The sequence below is a fragment of the Tympanuchus pallidicinctus genome, unplaced genomic scaffold (assembly GCF_026119805.1).
Source record: "Tympanuchus pallidicinctus isolate F22 unplaced genomic scaffold, pur_lepc_1.0 scaffold2, whole genome shotgun sequence".
In the NCBI taxonomy this organism is placed as follows: domain Eukaryota; kingdom Metazoa; phylum Chordata; class Aves; order Galliformes; family Phasianidae; genus Tympanuchus; species Tympanuchus pallidicinctus.
In genome coordinates this window covers 4,592,564-4,610,574 of record NW_026294721.1, presented here as the reverse complement: position 1 = coordinate 4,610,574, position 18,011 = coordinate 4,592,564, and the positions used below count along the sequence as shown (strand labels likewise).

Below are 18,011 nucleotides of genomic sequence, written 5' to 3'. Positions count from 1 at the left end.
GTGAGCTGGGGATCCCAGGTAACAGTGACAGGACGAGAGGCAACGGCCTTAAGTTGTGCCGGGGGAGGTTTAGGTTGGATATTATGAAAAATATCAGAAAGAGTGGTAGTGCATTGGCACAGGCTGCCCAAAGGAGGGGAATCAACTCTTGAAAGGGTTGACAACTACAGCACAAGGGGAAATGGTTTCAAGTTGAGGGAGGGAAGGTTTAGGTTGGATGTCAGGGGGAAGTTCTTTACAGAGAGTGGTGAGGTGCTGGAACAGCTGCCCAGAGAGGCTGTGGATGCCCCGTCCATCCCTGGAGGTGTTCAAGGCCAGGTTGGATGGGGTCCTGGGCAAGCTGGTCTAGCATTAAATGTGGAGGTTGGTGGCCCTGTGTGTGGCAGGGGGGTGGAGATTCACAATCTTTGAGGTCCCTTTCAACCCTGGCCATTCTGTGATTCAGAGAGGTCCTGGGCTCGCTGTCCCTGGAGGTGGTTCAGGAACTGTGTAGAGGTGGAACTGAAGGACACGGTTAGTGGGCGCGGTGGGGATGGGCTGGATTTGGACTTGGTGACCTCAGAGGAGCTCTCAGTGTTCCCCCCAGCGGCGGGCGGGTAGCCAGGGCTCAGCGCTCACACAGGCGAGGCGCTGCGGACTATAGCCCCCACAATCCCCCGCGGGGCTTTCCCGCCCCTGAGCTCCCTTCTGATTGGCTGACACCGTGCGGAGGACCTTCCCCTTGAGCCAATCGCAACGCGGGGCTGCCCGGCGGCGCGCCGGTGGGGCAGTGCTCAGGCGCCGCGTAGGGCCGCCGTGGCGGTGTCATTGCGAGGGGACGATGTCTCACTGCAGCGCCGCGGCCGCCCGCCTCCTGGGCCGCTTCCTCCGCCGTGAGTACCGGCCCTCGTCCCTCCACGGCGTTCCGGGGTCTTCCGCGCTGCTTGGCAACCGGCTCCCCCCGCGGCCGCTGCTCCGGGGTAGGCCGCGGGGCCTGCGCTGAAGGGGAGCCCGGCCACCTCCTCCTCTTCCTCCTCCTCTTCCCGCCGCCTCGCAAGGTCACCCGGGGAGGGGAGAGCGGGGCTGAGCGCTCTGAGGAGAACCCGCGCCTCGGGGAGCTGAGGTTCCTCTGGATGGAGAAGCCGCTGCGCTCTGGGGTGGCTTTTTCTGTGGTGTGACCGTGGTGGATAGGAGCCACGTCGGGCTTTTTGGGGGCAGCGAGTAGAGCTGAAGTCTTAGTGATACGTTATCCCTTTTGGAAAGGGCGAACACGAGGACAGGCTGAGGGAGCTGGGCTTGTTCAGCCAGGAGAATTGAAGGCTGCGGGGTGACCTCATTGCAGCCTTTCAGTACCTGAAGGGAGCCTGCAAACGGGGGGAATCAACTCTTTGAAAGGGTTGATAACTGCAGGACAAGGGGAAGTGGTTTTAAGTTCAAGGAGGGTAGATTTAGGTTGGATGTCAGGGGGAAGTTCTTTACAGAGAGAGTGGTGAGGTGCTGGAACAGCTGCACAGAGAGGCTGTGGATGCCCCGTCCCTGGAGGTGTTCAAGGCCAGGTTGGATGGGGCCTTGGGCAGTCTGGTCTAGCATTAAATGGGGAGGTTGGTGGCCCTGTGTGTGGCAGGGGGTTGGAGATTCACAATCCTTGAGGTCCCTTCCAACCCTGGCCATTCTGTGAACACTGATTGTGGAGCTCACCTGCTGGTTCCACACAGCACCACCCAAAACTCAAACCTTTACGTATTCACTGGGAGACCACAAGCAATCTGAGGCTAAATTTTCAGCTTGTAAGCCTTTATATGCATTGCTTTGAAGATTGTAGTAAATAAATAATTAAAAAAAACCCCAACTTTATTTTTCTTTCTTTGTGCTTATTTTGGGCAGTTAATGCTGCATCCTCTATTGGAGTCAGTATGGGCATGTCAAAGCACAGGAGTTGTTTCTTGGAATCTTAAGCTGAGGATTTGATGTGTTAGCCTTGCATCTTGCAGCTGGCAACAAATGAGCAAAATTAAGCTTAATTGTTTTCAGTGAAACTCCTTGCAAGAAAAGCTTTATGCTTTTAATGTCCCTGACCCTGGAGGCATTCAAGGCCAGGCTGGATGTGGCTCTGGGCAGCCTAGTCTGCTGGTTGGTGACCCTGCACACAGCAGGGGGATTTAAACTGGATGATCATTGTGGTCCTTTTCAACCCAGGGCATTCTTTGATTAACTTGTGGGTCAGGGACTCCTAATGTGATTCTGCAGTGCTTTAGGCTGTGGTGCTGTGGCACACTCACCCTCCTGCAAGTGTCCTTTCCTGCTTCATGTCCCCTATAAGCACTAGTAGAGAGCTGTGTTGCCTCAGCACAGTGTCTCTGTCTATCAGTTGAACTCTTTGAGCTCACTCCTGTGAGTCCAAGAGAATTGGTTCTGTTGGTGGATGGACGTATAGCATCTCTGTTGTGGGTTAATTTGTACTCCAGCAAAGCTAATTTTTTACAGATTTTTATGTCTTTGAAACCCCACTTCATTCCCTTTACAAACAGCAGTCAAACAGATTGAAGGAAGAGTGCTTATGGTTCTTTTTGGGTCGTTAAGGGGAGAGGTGGACTGAGTGGTTCAAGAGGTGTTCTGCTTGCAACGGTTTATAGACTCTTTTAAAGAAACTTCTGAGAGATCAAATATTCCTTCATTGAAACATTTTTCTGGTTCATTGCTCTTAAATGTTAAAAGTCTGCTGGAACCTTAAATTTGGGATGTTACGTTGGGTGTGATTGAAGCCTTTGGAAAGCTCTTAGATTAAATCATGGAAGTAGATTAGGGGCATAGCTCTGGCAAAGATTGCTGTAGAAGTAATGATGCAAATGGAGGATTTGTTGGGTGTTTCAGTGTGAGCAGCACTGGGAGAGGGGCTCCCAGCCCTTCAGCTGCATGCATTCTCAGTGAAGTATATATGGGAAAAAGGTTGTTGTCTTGGAAGAACAGGAGTGCCTATTTTCTCCTTAAACTCCTTAGATTTGGAAGGAAGCTTCACTCTATGACTCCATGGCCCAGTGCAGCCATTATTGTTCTTTGCAGTGAGTGGGGATTTTTGGTTAGGGAACAAATAAGTGTTGAAAGAAATAGAAATTCTTCTAAGTGTTGCTTTCCCATTAGTCCTACTTCTGTGTAATGTGGTGGGTGTAGCATAGTCATCACATCTGTCCTTCTATAGACTGGTTAACTTATTTCTTAAACTCTTACGCTGTGTTCATAGATGGGGATTTCCATAATTAACAGGAACTTGGCAAGAGGAGAGTGAGGGAAGAGAAACTGAGGAACAGTAGCTAGAAATCCTGTCCTGAGCACATAATTCTCTTTCAGACAAGGAGAAAGATATTCTGAGCAATCCCTTGATTACGTGGGATCTCCTTGTCAGTAAGGATCATCTTGTGCAAGTGCAATTGCCACCTTGAAGGCTGAATTCTGCAGACTGATTTGAGAGAAGATGAATAATTGTTCCAAATGTGCACATGTGAATATGGCCTAATAATGATGGTCTAAACCTAAGGAAGGACTGGGACGAGAACTTGTGCCAAATGTCAAACTTCCACTCAGTGAGCTTGGAAATTTCAATGCAGCACTTTGGTCTTCACTCAACTTTTGTTGTTTCTTTTTTTATTTTTGTTTTTTTTCCCCATGTATTTTCTGTGTTGTAAGAAGCTACTCAGAACTGCTGCAGTTCTGTCCTCTTCCAGCAGAAAAACTTGGGTATTTCCACTGGTGCTCTTTGGACTTGACTCCTTTCTCTGACTTTGCCCTGAAGTCCATTCTTCCCATTTGTACTGGAGCCTATTTATTTTCTAAGGCTTTCTTTTCTTACATAGGAAATAGAAAGGAATATCTTGCTTTATCTTTAAGCTCCTAGGGCATTTCAAGAAGTGATAGAGGGAGAATTTCATTTACTGCTTGTCAGTCTCCTGGCAGTGGAACTACCTGCTCAGGTCCTTCTGGAAAGGAATCTTTGTTTCTTTCCCTTGTTTTCATGTTGTGCTATTCTGTGAGCACCTTCAGATCCTTCCTTGCCTTCCAAACTTCTTTTTTTTTTGGTCCAAGATAAATGTGGGCAAGAGAGAAGCACTCTGATTTGGATTCCTCTCTATAGCTTTAGGGAATCTTGTGAGAAGTCCTGAAAATAACAAGTTTCCAACTCCATGAAGTTTGAGTTGGGAAGGGATTGAGCCCTGCTATCTGTACTGCTGGGGTAAGCTGTACAAAGGTGACTTGGGCTCTATTGCTTTAAATCAGATCTATTTGTTTTCCTTAAATACAAATGCAAACTATCAAAAACCAAAAATTATGTGGCAGAAGCCAAAGGGATTGCCTGAGGAAGGTTACCTGGCACCGTGTTCTGCTTTTCTGAGGGTGCACTACAGGCCTTCATTGAGCACAGTGATATTAGTGTTATTAGACCTCTGATCTGACAAAATACAGCATTTTCACTGTGCTTCTGATTGGATCTGGGTTTGCAAAGTCTTGTTCTTGTGCTCTGTGGCTTGACACAAAGCCTGCACTATTGCAGCTTGGCCTGTAAGTTAGAGCTGTACATTAAAATAGGGTCAGTGATGAGGTTAGCTTTTAGTGGCTTGTTGCTGAAGCTTTGCAAGCAGAAGAGCAAATAATTTCTTGTCCTGTCTTCCTGAAGGCACATGGATTACACTGTGGAACCCTGATTTGTTCTAACAGAAGCAATTCCTTGAACAACAGTTGGAAGCTGTGAAACAAGATGAGCTGGTGAATGAAAGTCTAGCTGCAAATTGAGACTTGGCTTCTATTTCTGACTCTTACCTGCTGTGAACTTGGGTGTGCCGTTTCCATTTCCACCTGTTTTCTTCTCATCTCTTGTCTGTTAAATCTCTTGCTGTTTGCACCCAGGACTTGCAGCCTGTGCCATGTACAGCAAAACTGCATTTCCAGCCGTACTTCTGCTGCTCTGACTGTGCTGGTGGCCAGGGAGAAAGTTTTCTACTTCAGATGAGGTCACAGTGGGAAATAGAGAGCTGTATCATGCCAGCTGTAAGGGATAATAAAAATCTCTCATCCTAATCTATCCCAGAAAGCACAAAGGGTTTTTTTTTTCCTTCTTCTTTTCTTTCAAAACATATTGCTCTGCAGACACGTGTATATGCTGAGCTGCCTCTACCAGAAGTCATAGAGTCACAGAAGGGCCTGGGTTGAAAAGGACCACAATACTCATCCAATTCCAACCCCCTGCTATGTGCAGGGTCACCAACCAGCAGACCAGGCTGCCCAGAGCCACATCCAGCCTGGCCTTGAATGCCTGCAGGGATGGGGCATCCACAGCCTCCTTGGGCAACCTGTTCCAGTGCCTCACCACCCTGTGTGTGAAAAACTTCCTCCTAATATCTGACCTAAACCTCCCCTGTCTCAGTTTAAAACCATTCCCCCTTGTCCTATCACTATCCAGACCTAGTCAGCAAACTGCTCACACTCATAGCCAGATTTTTCTAAGCCAGCTGTATTTTCTCTAAACCAAGGTTACTTTGTCATTTATGAGGTATTTTCAAGACTAAATCCATAAAAAGTTTTGGAATTTAAGCAGTTTTTCAGTTATCGGTGCAGAAGAATAAATCTTTTCCAAGCTATCAAAGTGTGAAAAAGAAAAGACTTGAAAGCTTCTTATCCTTGAAAAATATATCCATGTATATGCCTGAAAGCTGAGAATTGGTCAAGTTAAGGTTTTGAAAACGTTTTTGTGAAAGGTTGTAAATATCTGAAAATGGATATGGGATGGACAGCTGATCTTGGCACTGTGGACGTGCTTTTATGGTATGGAGAAAGAAGGTCCTGCTAACAGTCACCTCATTCCTGCATCAGCAGTTTATATTGAAAAATATTCTTTCTGTGTAATAGCTTTTGCTTGCTTTAAGAAAACCTGGGATTTTGGGTCTCCTTTATCACTTTGCAGAAATGTGTAGAGGATGGGGATGAATTCATTTGTGAATGAAAGCAGTAGATAAGATGCTGGCATCTACTGTTCGTCCTGACTGGGGTTCTGATGTTCAGTGTGCTGTATGTGCATGGTCTGACCCTCAGCAAACTGGGTAAATTACCGATGTGTAATATCGTAGAAAAACAAGTCGTTACCACTTAAGAACTTCCAGAGCTGCTTTTAAAAGCAATTGGATGAATTCATCTTAAAAAAGGGTTGACCAGCATGGAGAGAGAGGTGATTGTCCCCCTCTATGCAGCTCTTGTGAGGCCCCATCTGCAGTGCTGCGTCCAGGCCTGGGGCCCTCAGTGAGGAAGGACGTGGAGCTCTTGGAGCGGGTCCAGGAGGGCACTAAGATGGTCAGAGGGTTGGAGCAGCTCTCCTGTGAGGAAAGGTTGAGGGAACTGGGCTTGTTTAGCTTGGAGAAGAGAAGGCTCTGGGGAGACCTCATTGTGGCCTTCCAGTACTTGAAGGGAGATTATAAGCAGGAAGGGGAACAGCTGTTTATGAGGGAGGATAGTGAAAGGACAAGAGGGAATGGTTTTAAACTGAGGCAGGGGAGGTTTAGGTCAGATATTAGGAGGAAGTTTTTCACACACAGGGTGGTGAGGCACTGGAACAGGTTGCCCAAGGAGGCTGTGGATGCCCCATCCCTGCAGGCATCCAAGGCCAGGCTGGATGTGGCTCTGGGCAGCCTGGTCTGCTGGTTGGTGACCCTGCACACAGCAGGGGGTTGGAACTGGATGACCTTTGTGGTCCTTTTCAACCCAGGCTGTTCTATGATTCTATGAAAACATAAATGTGTATGTACTTATTTGATAGGACATTTTTTAACGTGGAGCATAACGAGGCAGTGGATTAATGGTTTGCTTTCTCTTTTCTGCCTTTCTCTAGTGCACCAGAATGGAGTACGACACTGCTCTTACTCAGCATCAAGGAAAAATCTGTATATTAACAAAGGCACAAAGGTTATCTGTCAAGGTTTTACAGGCAAGCAGGTACGTGTATGTGCAATATTTCTATCACCCTTCTGGTGCAGAAAATTATTTGGCCATGAAATATAGCAATGCATAAGAGATATTATAGTTTGTTCTTTGTTGATAGGAAGCAAAGCTTTGTTGAAGAGATCCCTTTGGCTGTGTAGTTCTCCACTCTCCAAGTCCAAATAGCATTTTTCTTAATATCAATAAACTATAGATTTTTGTTTTTCAGTGTGCAAACTTAAAACTTTGTTTTTGAGTCAACTGTGTTGTGATTCCTGACTTGATTTTATGTTTCATTTTTATTTTTGTAGTTGGCTTTGCTCTTAAGCCTTAAGCCCTGTACAATTGAAAGGGCTTCTTTGTAAAGGGAGACTTGCTCCCTTTACAAGCTTTAAAAGCTACTTTTGTGAGACCTTACAGCTTTGAAAGTGATCTTTCACGAATGCCTTTGAACGTTGATGCCCACAGGAAAAAAAAATTGCTTTAATTTCAATCTCACATTCACTCTTTTACACATTTAAAAGGAGAGAAGACTGCTTTTTGCTTAATCTGTCTCCTGGTTATGGATGAGAATGGTAATTTCTTTGAATTTATCAGCTGCCATAATGGATGTGGAAAATAAAACATGGCTGCTACGTCTGCAGGTGTGTCAGCAACACAGGACAAATTGCTCTTCGGTGTGCCTCAGTTTAAAAGAAACAAAAGCCAAATACAAACTGATAGCATATTCTGAATTGATTTAAAACAAGTTGATGCACTCTTCAGAATAGCCGATTGTTTACTGGGGGTGAAATCACCTCATTGTAAATTGAGGTGCAATAAATTGTCTTCAGAATTATAGATGTCATCAGAATTGGGGTTTTTTTCCACATTTTATTTGTTGTTATATGCATTTTATCTTTGTTCTTTTTCTCTCATAGGGCACCTTTCACAGCCAACAGGCATTGGAGTACGGCACCAATCTAGTTGGAGGAGTTTCTCCAGGGAAAGGTGGAAAAACACATCTGGGTCTGCCTGTGTTTAATTCTGTGAAGGAGGTAATTTGTAGCAGTGACTGAAGGAGCAGACAGTTCAGTCCAAGAGCTAATGCTGCTGAATGCTTCCATTCCTCATAGTGAAGAGACAGATTTGAACCTTGGATGTCACTATGCAAGCAAGGAAATAGAAGCCTTGTGAGAGAGGCTTTCTGTGTGGTCTAGCATGAATCTGCCTTCCACTCTGATCTTCACACTCAGCAATGCAAATATCTTTTCTTTGCAGTAGGCTTACGTTTTATGCCTGTAGCTGTTTCCTGATCGATTTTGGTTTGTGTGATGAAGTTGTGGCCAAGTATTATCTAACAGTGTTTTTAGGGGAGGTCTTTCTCAGATAGTGCTTAGGTTTCAGTTCCCTGTGCTCTGTATGTCCATCTTCAGTGAATTTAACACTTGCACGTTTATGGTAAACTGTTACATATCTATCTATTTCACTTTTGCCTGTAGAGGACATACTTCAAGTGACTAGTAATCAGATGCTCTCTTTGGGCTCATTAAACGCTTGATACCTTTTTTATTATTGTCCTTGTAGGCCAAAGAACAGACTGGTGCTTCTGCCACGGTTATATATGTACCTCCTCCATTTGCTGCTGCTGCAATCAATGAAGCAATCGATGCAGAAATGCCCCTGGTTGTTTGCATTACTGAAGGGATTCCCCAGCAGGACATGGTTCGGGTTAAGCACAGACTGCTTCGCCAGAATAAGACTCGACTTGTGGGCCCAAACTGCCCTGGGGTCATCAATGTAAGTGAATTCTGAATTTGCTCCAAGGCTGAACCATTCTTAGTGATGGTTTGAATGCTTGATTTGTCTTCTTATTCTTTCTTTAGCCAGGAGAGTGTAAAATCGGTATCATGCCTGGTCACATTCACAAAAAAGGAAGAATTGGTGAGTTTTTGAATATTTATGCATCATCTAAAAGTAACGTTTGGTGCCCTAGTGTTCTTATCCACGAGGCTAACCTCATCCTACCCAGAAGACACTTAATATGCTGTGTAACACTTTGTCCTTCAGTTTGTAAGTTAGCTTTCTCATAAATCCTGAAGGCCAAAGACTTAATGATAGAGTTTGTTTCCTTAACACGATTATTCGAGCGTACTTCCAAAGAGAAGAGTTTACAAAGAACTTTCTAACCTGGGAATTCAGGCAGTAGTACCGTGGTGAGTGGAACTGACAAGCACACCCACTTCTCAGACAGGGGAGCTGAGATCAGAGAGGCAGAGAATGGTTCATAACCATGCATTAGTTACAAACCCTTTAGCATGCAAGCGTTGTATGCTGATTTCTAGTGTTCTTTGTCTTAAACTATAGAAATAAGAATAGATTGTAACTCCTGCATTGCATTATTTAAAAGGTGCTCCAAGACATACGTTGCTATCTTAATAAATAGAGCTTCAGAAACATTGCAAGCAGCATACACTGCCATTATCTGTCAGTGAGGTATTTTGTTTATCTTAAACACAGCACCTTTTAATGTTTGTAATTTTTCTGGTGGAAAAACATGTTTGCTGTGAGGAAAGCTGTTCACTGTACTGGAACTAACAGTACTCAGGGCAGTTTTTCTAACACAGAATCATAGAATGGCCTGAGTTGAAAAGGAGCACAGTAATCATCTAGTTTCAACCCCCTTGCTCAATGTGTGCAGGGTCGCCAACCATTAGTTTGACCACTTCTGACAATGGAATAAGCTGTACCTGGTGATGCTGGAATGGAGGAAGCATTAGCACTTGTGTCAAACTGGAAATAGAAAAATCAGACCACTGCAGTTATTTCCCTTCTAGATAACATTAAGCCATTGCTCTATGACTGTAACAGTGACAGTTGATATTGTCATTCAGGCTTTCTTCTGAATCAAAGTTCTTTTAAGATCTTGAGTGTCTGCTGGAGTCACAGGACCATGGAATCTGAATGAATGAATCTTTTGCACATCAAGTGCAAAAGGATGTTTTAAATCCTGATATCCTACTGCTGCTAGAAACGTTTTTGATAGTGATCCATGAGCCAGGGAGTAAAGATGTGAACTTTGCCACCTTCCCAACTTCATTTGACACTCACATTTGATGGAATGCTCCTCAGCCTTCTCTTGCTCTGAGGCATCCAAGAATCATTTGATAATCTTGGGATGTGAGCTTTGAAAACAGCCTCAAATTTTGGTCTGTAGTATCTGAATCTGAAACATAGGAAGTTCTTTGTGGGCTGTAGTAAGAAATAAACCCACTTCTTTGCTGGTAGACATCTGCACTCTTCTATGGTATAAAGAGCAGACAAAGTTAAATGTTAGTCTAATAGTGCATTTTGCCTTCTGTTTCTGGAATATGCTAATTACATTGCTTGTTAAGTGGCTTGAAATAGATGGAAGATAATGTCTGTTTTTCTTGAAAAGCTTCCTTCTTGTAGTGTTAACAAAAATCTTGACTTTAAAAAATGGATAAAAGGCATGCAAGTATTTTGTCCCCAACCTATGATTCAGTGCTTAACTTTGGCTGCAGAAAATGTAGTTAGGTCTGGCTGGGTTTGTGGTCTCTTGTAATACTGTAATATAAACATTAAATATGTACTGTAGAACAATCAGTTGCATCAGCAAGTATCTGAGGAATGGTAACTCTTTTATGTCATAGAATGGCCAGAGTTGGAAGGGACCTCAAGGATCATGAAGCTCCAACCCCCTGCCACACGCAGGGCCACCAACCTCCACATTTAATACTGGACCAGGCTGCCCAGGGCCCCATCGTGGAACACCTCCAGGGATGAGGCATCCACGACCTCTCTGGGCAACTGTTCCAGCACCTCACCACTCTCTCTGTGAAGAAATTCCCCTTGAAATCCAACCTAAATCTTCCTCCTTCAATGTAAAACCATTTCCCCTTGTCTTGCTATCACCTACCCTTTCAATGTAGCGTCTTTGGGTTCTGGAAGAACCTAATTGAGTTGCAACCCTGTTTTGAATTCAAGGTGTAAGCTACTTGTTTACAGGACAAGGTATATATTCTGTTTCCAACTTTCTTTCCTGATAAAGTGGTAGTGTGAAGAATGGCATCTCAGCCAACATTACTGCTTTGCTGGGCAGCTTTGATCTCTTTATAATTAAGTGTCAAAAATGCCAATCAAGAAATAGTACAAACGTAATCTTTTATAGAGTTTTCATGTTTTGGCAATGATAGCTGAAAAACCTGACATCTTGTGTTCAGTTCAGTAAGGTGATTTTGTTGAATTTAAGAACAGCTGCCTGTAGTCATGCACTCAGTGTCAAGTTTATCTCTCTTTGTTCCCAAAGGCATTGTGTCAAGATCTGGAACCCTGACCTATGAAGCTGTTCATCAGACAACGCAAGTTGGATTGGGGCAGTCCTTCTGTGTTGGTAGGTTTCCTCAGAAGCAGCCTGTAGACTCACTGGGTTTTTCTTCACAGGAACACATCCAAAATAATTTTCTGCAAGCCGAGAAATTGTTGGGTGGCTTATCATTATGCTGAGAAATGAGATCTCTATCTGTTGCGAAGATATAATCCTTTTCCGTTACCATTTCCACATCAGATTAATAAAAGCCTAGAAAACATCTTTGAGCAGAGAGCAGCCAACAAACATGGCATCAGTTCAGAAACAAATTGTTCTGAGAAGTTTAATATTAATGTAAAAGGACGGAGCATTCTTAGGCATTTAGTTGGGTATTCTGAGCAAGTTAGCTCATTCACTTTTTTTTTAACAGTAAAATTCTGTTGCTGGAGTCTTAACTCAGCTGTATTTTGTGTGGAGTCTCTGTATAGGATGTGATGTTTGGCTTATGGTTTGGAAGGTGAATAATCACAGAATCACAGAACGGCCAGAGTTGGAAGGGACCTCAAGGATCACGAATATCCAACCCCCTGCCACATGCAGGGCCACCAACCTCCCCATTCAATACCAGACCAGGCTGCCCAGGGCCCCATCCCACCTGGCCTTGAACACCTCCAGGGATGGGGCATCCACAGCCTCTCTGGGCAAATCATTCACAGATGTTTAACTTTGGATAGCAAGCTCTCTGTGAAGTAGTGGAGGAGAGATTTAGAGCAGATTCTTTGGCACTCCAAGAGCTGTCTGTCTTATGAGTCTTTGGGAATAACCTTCCTGTTGAAATTTGCTTTGAAACTGTTAATGTAAATGCAGTGTCATTATCTTGAGTTATTTTTTAATGCAATTTTACACTTTTTTTCCAGGGATTGGAGGTGATCCTTTCAATGGAACTAATTTTATTGACTGTCTTGATGTCTTCCTGAAGGATCCTCATACTGAGGGGATCATATTGATTGGGGAAATTGGAGGAAATGCTGAAGAAGATGCAGCAGCTTTCTTGAAGGAAAATAATTCTGTAAGTTTTGAAGAGCTTACTTCCAAATATGTTGCTGGTTAGCCCTTTTCTGCCATGTCAAGAAAGCTTGGTTCAATTTCTAACCTCTGCTGACAAAAGAGCAAAGGATACAAGCTATCATACTTTGATATAAGAGGAATTTAACATGATTAAAACTCCTAATTTCAGTTTAACTGTAGAGGATCAGCTCCAGATTTTTAATTCTATTATGATATTTGTAGGGAACATTTTGCTTTTTTTTTGGAAAGCATTTTGTAAAGTATTCCTTTTTATCAGGAGATGAAGTATTTCACACTTCTAGCTAAAGGTTCCACGTGGTCTGAGATTTCCAGCTCTTTGATGTATCAGCTAGCCAAAGATGTATTATTTGAAATCTGTTACCTAGAGTTGCTTTTCATTCACCCTTCACCATGTAACTCAGTGTCTTTTCTTTATTGACAGGGTTCAAATGCCAAGCCAGTAGTGTCATTCATTGCTGGTCTCACTGCTCCTCCAGGCAGACGGATGGGTCATGCTGGAGCAATCATTGCTGGTGGGAAGGGTGGAGCCAAAGAGAAGATAGCTGCTCTTCAGAGCGCTGGTGTTGTTGTCAGCATGTCCCCTGCTCAGTTAGGCAGCACCATCTACAAGGTTTGTTGATTGGTATATTTGTGCACTCACACTAAGCAGGAGTCTGCTTTTGAGGGAATAAGAGTTGGCAGTGCATATCAGAGCCAAATACTCTGCTGCTCGAAGCTTGGTTAATGTAGTTATGACTTAGGTGATATGCAGAAGTAGTTAAATGTAGTATTTCCTTTATAGGAAAGTGAGCTGCAAAAATGCAGAAGTGATTGCATTTTGCTGTGATGTACAACTGCTTGTTGAACTGTGTTTTCTGGGTTCTATCAGAGGAAGCAAAGAACCCAAATTAATTTAAAACAACAAAACAGTCTTTGAAAGTCAATATGGCATATAGAAATGTCTGTTAAGTACTAATTCGGAATTAGAGCTGAATGCATACAACTGAAAAACTTCTGTATGCTCTTACAGAGAATTAATGTTTTTCAAGCTAGTTTATGCTGTGTCTGGGAGCAAGTGGTTCCTTGGTATCACTGCAATCTAGCTCAATTGCTTTTCGTAGCCAGTGAGTTAATGTGAGGTGAGAGAAGGTTTGCACATATGAAGTATTTTTTAATTTAGTTTTTAATTCCTAAAATTAGATTTAAAATAAACACAAAGTAATTTAAAATATAATAGTAATAAAAGCCTTTTTTTTTTTTTTTTCTTCCATCTGAAATGTCTGTTTGCTACTTGCAGGAGTTTGAGAAAAGGAAATTGCTGTAAGAGAAGATACTTTGGAATACTGTCTCCAAATCATCAGTGCAGCACCTGACCTCTGCTTATCTTCTGTTTGCTAATCTTCAGTTGCCCAAATGACTGACACTGGTCATGGAATTTGACTTGGAAGCCATAAACCTTTAGGCTAAACCTGTTTTGATGTCTCCTCGTTTCAGACGTGATCACTGCACTGTAAATCACAGCAAATTAATAAATCTACTACTAAACCTGATTCATCTTGAATTCCTGAAGCAGAACCGTTTCTTCAGCCATCATAAAGAAACTAATCAGCCTTGAATCTTTTGTAACTTAAGCACTGCCCAGTTTAAGGTAAAGTCGCTTATAGAGATGCTTTTAAAGGTCAAGGCACTGACTTTTTATGCACACAAGACAGTTTGCTTTATTTTTAAAGATCTTTCTTGTTTGTTGCTGACAAGTATGTTTGAACAATAGGCCAAAGTTTCCGTCCACTAAACCAGAGCTGCTGGATCTGAAGGGGGTTGCTTGTTGATCCATGTAGCTGGGTGTGACTCCAGTCCAGACTTTCTTTTCAAGGCTGAGCCATGCACAGTGTAGTCCTCTGCTGACACATAACTGTTGTATGGAGAGGTGGAATTTTTATGCAGAAAAATGAGTGTAACTTCCAATGCGAATATGTATATTCACAGTTGTAACTATGAAAATGGATTGTTCTTTGGCTTACGTTACCTTGCTTTCCTCTTTAACCTGAGCTAGGATTGCATTGTTTGCGTGTTCTGAAATCCCAATAATGCTGGGACATAATGGACAAGATTGAGTGATCTCTGAAAAAGAATGCAGTGTTATCTTACTTGTTAACCACTCCAAGCACTGTAATGGAAAGCCTTTTTTTACTTTGGAAATAGCCCGAACACAGTGCCTATAAATTAGTGTTGTAAGCTTTATCAGAGTGGGCTAAACCCAAGATTGCTTTCTTTATATAAAAATCCCTGTAACCTGGCACTTGTCTAAAGCTAACCTTGTTCCATAAAGGTGCTGTTACAAAAGCTTGTCTTGTTATTTGTTTAAAACTGTGAGCTTTCTTTCTCAAGCGCCTGTGCAATTTTGCTTCCTAATGCAAGCAGTGACCATATATCTCAAAGCTGACATTTACAGTTCTGAGAGCTTAGCCCTGAGGAGATGTGTAAAAGGACAGGTCATATATCTGCTGTTCCGGATGTGTATTAGTGCACTTCACATGTGGTCAGAATTGGTCAGATGATGGGGTCCACAGGATGCAGGAGTTAGATGCTGTAAAACAGCAGCATGATTTGCTAAAATGGACCTGACATCAAGTCACTAAACAGCTGGGAGCAACACTGAACAGTAAATCATTTGATAAAACCTATGAAAGCAGGTAGGAATTGAATGCTAGATCTGCTCTTGTTTTCAAGTTGTGTTTGATTCAGTCTGAAGCAAAAAAGACAAATCAGTGCCCTTTAGCTCAAGAAATATCAGTACTAAAATGTCTCCATCTGGGAAAGAGTGCAGTTCTTCACCAGTGAATGTCAGGATGTTGCAGCCTGTCTTGTGATCCTGCATCAGAGCTGACTCATTCTAATGGTGGGCTTCTCCACAGCAGCTTTAGGGATGGGTAATGCTTCTTGATACAACCACCTGAATTTCATAGAATTGCAGAACGGTTTGGGTTCAAAGGGACCTCAAGGATCATGAAGTTCCAACTCCCCTGCTGCAGGCAGGGCTGCCAACCTCCATATCTAATACCAGACCAGGCTGCCCAGGGCCCCAGCCATCCTGGCCTTGAACACCTCCAGGAACGGAGCATCCACAGCCTGTCTGGGCAGCTGTTCCAGCACAACTGAAGCATGGTAGTTTCCTGCTAAGGATTGCTCAATGGAAGCTGTTTTAGAAGCACCAGCAACTTTATAAGTTAGCCATAAACTCCATTTTACTATTTTACTCTGAGGAGGCATTCCTCATACGTTGGTATTTGAAGGAGGGTTTGAAAGTGTCACCCTGATTCTAATGGTCACAGCAGATATTCAGGGCTACACGTTATCAGCTGCCTGGTTCTGTACAAGCCTGGGGAAGCAGACTGTGCCAGCATGAAGCAAAGGATCAGCTGAAGATGGAGAAGAAATCTGACTGTGATAGAAAGGCTTAATCTTTCCAGTTTTCTCTTGCTGCCTAAAAATGCACGCTTGTAAAAGGCTGATGATGTTTGTCACTGATAAAGACAGTGAAAAATAGATTCACATCCGTTTCATACCATATGTGCTTATGAATAAATATTTCAAGTAATCTGAACAGGAAGATTGTTCTGGTTTCTTTTTTTTTTTAAAGGAAAAAGTTGAGTTAGTGTTGAGCCTTAACCTCTGGCTACTTTATAGCTCAATAAATAGGTTTTATGTGCAAGAGAAGCACGTCTGAGGTTGCTGTTCAAATTCTCATTAGATTTTAAGAACTAATCCTCCCTTCTCCACCCCTCGTTCTCCTTGATCTACGCTGTCCTCAAATAAATATATGTACTATAGTTTGAAATTAATTAAGAGTTCTGGCACTGATCTTTCTTCTGTGGTTTTGTTGTTGTCCAGAATTAATATTTTATGCGATATTTTTGGACAAATGAGTGTTACTTTTTTAATACATAAAATGCTAGCTAGATTCTAGCAAATGGGTATTTATAACTCAATTTATTGAAACTCACTAACAAAAGAAAGCATTTGATGCCTATTCTTTTGGCTAAAAAAGATCTTTGTGCTTGGGAGCCAGAGAAGGGAGGAGAGGCTCTGAAAGATGGACGCTGAAGTGTCAAGATGTTCTTAAAACCATAGGGAATAACTGAGAAAATGATGCTGATTTTCTCAACAGCTGTTGTAGTTTCTGAGGTGTGCCCAGTCCTTTGCCCCTTTGTTATATATGTTTTATCCTCTCGGATTCCTGTTTCCTGTGGTGCTGACACAGTGCTAATTAGAATTGGATGGATGCTGCATGGAGATGGTGTAGGTGATTTTGGTTGAACTGAAGATGCAACTTAATTCTTGGTGGATCGAATGGCAGATTTAAAGTCTTAAGGTGAGGAGGGAGCACTCACTAAAGGGCCTCACCAGTGACGAGTGGGTTAGAGGTTGCACTCTGGCAGAAGGCCACTAATTAGGTGGTCTGAAAGTAGTTAAAAAATGTCCTTTGGCCTGGGGCAATGACTGACCCTGACACTGGTCCATGCAGGGCTGGTGGCTGGGTGCCCTCTGATAGGCATATCAAAATAGGCTGGGAAATGTTGGAATGTGAGCACTGAGGCACAGCACTGTGGTTTCAAGAACGGCCACAGGAGCTGGTTTCTGATTCTCAACCAATAAGCTCTTAACTGTGCTGAAACTGTGGAATGAAGCATGGCCTGCCGCTTCTTGCTGGTCAAGATTAGATTAAAGCTTTTCTTCAGAGGGACTCTCTGCAAGTCTGACACGGGCAGGAACCTGCTGGCTGCTTCTTGAGGTGGTGATGGGGAGCCCTGTGCTGTTGTGGCCACCTGGCAGCAGGCTGTACCTCCTGGGGCAGGGCTGAGGGCTGCGGGTGCTGAGCACCACGGCTGTATGGTGATGGGGAGGCTTTTAGAATCACAGAATCATCAAATCATTAAGGTTGGAAAAGACCTTTTAGATCACCAACCCAACCCATCCCCACTGTTACTACTAACCCACGTCCCTCAGTGCCGCATCTCCATGGTTCTTGAACTCCTCCAGAGGTGGTGACTCCACCACCTCCCTGCCAATGCATTACTGCTTTTTCAGGAATTATTCCTAACATCCAATCTGACCCCCCGGCACAACCTTAGGCCACTACCTCCCATCCCACCAACGAGGAGAGGAGGAAGACCTCCATCTCTCTTCAGCCTCCCTTCAATCCGCTGCTGCTCGTAGTGTCCCAAACTGATGATTAAAAACCAGCTGCTTTCTGCAGTAGCGATGTGATCTCAGAAAGAATTACATGAATCAGCCTGTTTGTACAAATTACAAATTCAGGGAACTGGGGGGAAAAAAAGCTTTCCTGTCCCATAATCACTGAACTGCACGTGGCAGTGTTTGTGCTGAGAATAGACGCGATAGCCTGTAATGATGTCTGTGCTGTGCAGATACATAATTAAAGGTCTCTTAAAATCTGTTTTGTTGCTGTAAAAGACAGCACAGTGAATTTATAGTTTCTAATGCATCTGTAAGGCTATGAGATGGCTGCTTTAAAAAACAACAACAAAACAAAAACCAAAAGACCCACAACAACCCACCAACCTGTTTTTCCATTCATTTTGCTCTCTAGGTGGCAGGTTCTGACACCAAAACAGTTCTGAGTTCCCTCTCTTAACTTGAGGTCTGAAACTGTGCCGGTGAAATAGAAGATGAAAAC

The 18,011-nt window shown here is 43.3% G+C and overlaps 1 protein-coding gene across 2 annotated transcripts; it reads left to right on the top strand.

Moving 5' to 3' along the window:
• The first annotated feature begins 730 nt into the window (after positions 1-730).
• Positions 731-15,917, top strand: SUCLG1 (succinate-CoA ligase GDP/ADP-forming subunit alpha). Of its 2 annotated transcripts, none has more exons than XM_052683044.1 (9): positions 731-872; positions 6,848-6,951; positions 7,857-7,973; positions 8,503-8,715; positions 8,802-8,859; positions 11,246-11,329; positions 12,163-12,314; positions 12,756-12,944; positions 13,611-15,917. In XM_052683044.1, exons 1-9 carry the CDS (start codon positions 821-823, stop codon positions 13,635-13,637), a joined length of 996 nt encoding a protein of 331 aa, XP_052539004.1. In that variant the 5' UTR covers positions 731-820; the 3' UTR covers positions 13,638-15,917. The 2 variants fall into 2 exon arrangements, with proteins under 2 accessions (XP_052539004.1, XP_052539003.1); XM_052683043.1 differs by having other exon boundaries at positions 768-959.
• The last annotated feature ends 2,094 nt before the right edge of the window (positions 15,918-18,011 follow it).